The sequence below is a fragment of the Rosa chinensis genome, chromosome 3, assembly GCF_002994745.2.
Source record: "Rosa chinensis cultivar Old Blush chromosome 3, RchiOBHm-V2, whole genome shotgun sequence".
Lineage (NCBI taxonomy): Eukaryota > Viridiplantae > Streptophyta > Magnoliopsida > Rosales > Rosaceae > Rosa > Rosa chinensis.
This window is the reverse complement of record NC_037090.1, coordinates 8,293,003-8,297,164: the sequence shown is the minus strand read 5'-3', so window position 1 is coordinate 8,297,164 and position 4,162 is coordinate 8,293,003. Positions and strand designations below refer to the sequence as shown.

Here is a 4,162-nt window from a genome sequence, read left to right as displayed (position 1 = left end):
TCTGGAAACTCAACTCGCAGCTCACCATGGGTAAGTGGAGCAGATTCAAGCATAGAGCCCTCAGCTTCAATGGTTGTCTCATTTGTTCGCGAGACTTGGGGGGTACCACCACCGTTAGTATCATTTTCCATCTCTGGGGCGACTGTCCCGCCGATAAGACCAGCAGCGTTTGCAGCCACCTCCTCGATACAAACAGAGGCCCAGTTTGGGATAGATTTTAGACCTGCTTTTGAGATAGATTCTGCTTTTGGGCATAATATATAGTGTTTGGTAAATTTTATAGAAGATGCTTTTAGGCTAAATTGATTCTCATGGAAGCTAAAAGTGAGAAGCACCTTCGGAGTAGCTTTTGGATTCTGATTCTGGGGAAAACACGGAGTGAACAGTGTTTATTTAATGAAATTTACGAAATGACGAATAATGTCCTCATCCTTTTGTAACAATTACATTGCCAATAGGGTTTTCTCTCTTTCTCTCTTAACACACTGGGACGCGGGGTTGCCGTCAACACATAGGAGAGATCGATCTGTGCTCCAGCAACTCTCGAGAGATCGTTCTGCACTCCAAGATCGCTATGTCACCACCTCTCTCTCTCTCTCTCTATATCTGGGCTGCCGTCAACATATCTTCCAAGATCGATCTGTGCTCCAACATCTTCAAAGATCGATCTGTTCTCCAACATCTTCAAAGATCGATCTGTGCTCCAATATCTTCAAAGAGTACCAACTTTCGAGAGATCGATCTGTGCTCCAAGCTCTTCAAAGCGTACCAACTCTCGAGAGATCGATCTCAACAGCAAATTGATTCAGAAACTGATGAATTGATTTAGAGAATCAAACTCACCGTAAGTCCTCATTCTCCATCTCTCCCCAAATTTATAGTATGTTGATGAAACTGCTTCGATTCGCTGCGCTTGTTATTCTCTCCTCTAAAGTTCTTACTTTTCTCTATATACGTCCCCTGCAGAACAAGTAGTCACAGATCGAAACAAGAGTTGCGGCCCTGTTTCTATAGTTGGTCGATTTGTAGTATTCTGGGTACTAAATTTCCGCAGGCAGAGATAGGGTAAGATTCACTCTTTCAATTCAACTCCAGTCCCTCCACATTTTCATAGTTTGATTTCGTTTCTGGGCCTCTATGATGCTACATGGGAATTTTTTTTTCACTCTTTCAATTCAATTCCAGTCCCTCCACAATTTCATAGTTTGATAATTTTCTGGGCTTATGACCTGGGATTTTTTTTTTTTTTGCTACTAGTTTGTTTATATGTTTATATTTCAACCTTTGTATTTAGTGTCAAATTTCATAGTTTGATAATTTTCTGGGCTTATGATGCTACCTGGGATTTTTTTTTTTTTTTTTTGCTACTGGTTCGTTTATATGTTTATATTTCAACCTTTGTATTTAGTGTCAAATTGATGCATTCTGGTCCTTAGTTCCAGTTACAAATTGGCCATTGAATCCTATGGTTTGAAATTAGGTATATATCTAGATCTTTATTGTGGTCAGCAACTTTGTTGTGTGAGGATCATGTTAGGTGTTGGATATGGTAGTTTATAACAATTGTTTGTTTACTACTAAGCATGTGTTATCTTTAGATGGGAAAGACGAAATCCACCGGTACTGAAAATGAGGGATCTGGAAAACGAAAAGCTACATGGCCTGATGAGGTAGTAGCTATATTTTGTGATATAGCTGTTAAGGAAGTGGCCAAGGGAAACAGACCTGGTACACATTTTGATAAAAAGGGATGGTCAAATGTTATCAAGGCCTTTAAGGAGTTAACGGGAAGGGATTATGATAAAAGGCAATTGAAAAATAAGTGGGATTCACTTAAAAATGATTGGAAATTGTGGAGTTCACTATTGCATAAGGAAACTGGTATTGGATGGGATCCGACTAGGAAGACTGTCGATGCACCTGCTGAGTGGTGGGAATCCAAAATTCAGGTGTGTATTTTTCCTTCTCTGCTTGTGGTTTTAATTTTTTTGGCTCTCTCTTGGCTTTCTGAACTAATAATACTTGTGTTGTTCTTGTTATGAAAGAATGGCACCTGCCTTTTGGATTGTGATTTGGTCATGTTATGTTTTTCGAAAAGTTGGAGTAGTTGGTTTTATTCATTTCCGGCATGCAGAGATTTGAGTTGGGATTTTATGACTGCTTGGTTGTTTTGGTTTGATCTCAGTAAGTGTTATTTGAATTTTGTTTAGTGTTCAGTAAGAACATGATTAAAGAGGCTTTGGGGTAGCCTTTAAAGCATTGATTTTTGGTTTTGCTTTGGCACGTTCAGAAGTGAATTAAAGAGTACTCATTTCATGAGTTCAGGAAGCCATGGATCAGTGGTTATATATTCTATGATTTTCAGCAATGCCAACCGATCAGTTTCAGTTCCAAATGCATTTACAATATTTGGAGGAGGGAAAAAGTTCATATAAAGTAGAAGGGTATCAGATGAAGATATATAAACCAAATCACAAAGAAGCAGCTCTCTTTTTATACCCTACATCCGTGTAAAACCAGTCCTCGTTTACACTTTGGTCATTTAAAATTTTAAACTCTAGGCTTTCCCTTTGTTATGGCCCTTCCAATTGCCTTGTGATGGTATGAATTTTGGTTTATTTAGCTTCTGTTGATCTGCTTGCTTGTCTGCAAAGCCTTTTGGAATTTTATCATGCATGCTTCTTTTGGCTAGCATTAAGATAACAATAAATCATCTTGATGATTCTATTCAGCTTCAGTACATGTTTACCGTTGCTCTATTTTATTTCAACAATGATCTATGTGTAGACGAAAATGAAAGCATTGAAAGCATTTTGAGATGTTGATGAAAGCCTTTAAAGCATTGATTTTTGGTTTTGCTTTGGCACGTTCTGCAGTGTGCAGAGAGTAATCAATGCTTTCTGCTCAAGCTTTTGTTTGTTTAGTAAGGCTACAAGTGAAGAGTTTCGTGTGTATCCATGGATTCAGGGAGAATCATCATATATTATTTTTTGAATTGTGCTTATTCAAGTTTAAGAAATAAATTTATCGATGGAGATATATTTGATTAGAGATATATTTATTGTTTGCATTTGCTGGAAATCTTTGTAATCAATATTATTATAAGTAACAATCTTCTCTTATCTTCTTCTTTTGTAGATCAATCCAGAGTATCGCAAATTTCGTGACGTTGGAATTAGTCCTGAAATGATGGCTGTTTATGATAACATGTTTAGGGGTAGCACAACCTTAGGTCACTCTGTCATGATTCCCTCAGCTACTATAGATATTGAAGAGGTGGTGGAGGATTCTGAGCATAATGACATTTCTGGAGATAATGGGGAGATGGACCAACAAGGTGAACCAAGAGGGAAAAAGAGAAAAACTGTGGAGTGCCAAACTGGGCGTAATAAAGAAAAAAAAGATAAAGGAGTTATGGGAGGGCCAAAGGGGAAGAAAGAAAAGGTGGGAGGTGCAGCTCAATTGTCTAAACAAATTGATCGCCTTGTTGAAGTAGTCGAGAGTAGGAGTACAGCTACATCTGTCCGTAATACTAGTACAGATCAAGGAACTAGTATTCAGGAGGTGATGCAAGTTGTTGCAACTTTACCAGGAGCAGAAACTGGTACCAAGCTATGGTGGTTTGCAACAGAGTTGTTCTGCTCTCAAGAGAAGCGAGAGATGTTTTCTATTATGACAGATGATGATCTCAAGCTCCAGTTTCTGATTCTTAATCAGAAAAAAGCTGAAAATTGAGTAGGCTGATCCTACTTTGTAATAAGATGCGTGTTGCTTGTTGTTTAGACCTAAGCTGAACTCCTTTCTATTTTTGTGATTTTCCAGGAACTAAGATTGGGTGATGTTCATTGTGTACGGTACTTTATTTTACTAAGCTGAAAGTGATATTGATGCATCTTTTAATTATTGCTTTATGTTTGTTTCTTTGAATTCTTTGCTTCCTACTCCATTATATGTTTATGCTTTCATTGTTACAGCCATTTTATATTTTGAAATTTGATGAACAAGTATAAATTGGCAGGTTTGTTTTGTGAAGTATGGAGGCTTCTGGAGATGAGGAGGAGATAGACCAACTTATATGTGTAACTGGTCGTCTTATTCAACTCCATCATGAAAAGTACATTCAGAAAACTCCATGTATGACAAGCTCCCAAACAGGTTATAT

General features: G+C 37.8%; 1 protein-coding gene across 2 annotated transcripts; it reads left to right on the top strand.

The window, feature by feature from the left end:
• Positions 1 to 446: 446 nt before the first annotated feature.
• On the top strand, positions 447 to 3,888 carry LOC112194812 (L10-interacting MYB domain-containing protein-like). 2 transcript variants are annotated; one of them, XM_040516380.1, is made up of 4 exons: positions 447 to 691; positions 1,019 to 1,065; positions 1,599 to 1,949; positions 3,139 to 3,888. In XM_040516380.1, exons 3-4 carry the CDS (start codon positions 1,599 to 1,601, stop codon positions 3,733 to 3,735), a joined length of 948 nt encoding a protein of 315 aa, XP_040372314.1. In that variant the 5' UTR covers positions 447 to 691; positions 1,019 to 1,065; the 3' UTR covers positions 3,736 to 3,888. The 2 variants fall into 2 exon arrangements, with proteins under 2 accessions (XP_040372314.1, XP_024190818.2); XM_024335050.2 differs by lacking the exon at positions 447 to 691 and adding an exon at positions 703 to 844 and having other exon boundaries at positions 967 to 1,065.
• The last annotated feature ends 274 nt before the right edge of the window (positions 3,889 to 4,162 follow it).

Coding starts and splice junctions, on each gene's coding strand:
- LOC112194812 (XM_040516380.1), top strand. CDS start 1,599: ATGGGAAAGACGAAATCCACCGGTACTGAAAATGAGGGATCTGGAAAA. Junction 1,950..3,138: donor GGTGGGAATCCAAAATTCAG/GTGTGTATTTTT, acceptor CTTCTTTTGTAG/ATCAATCCAGAGTATCGCAA.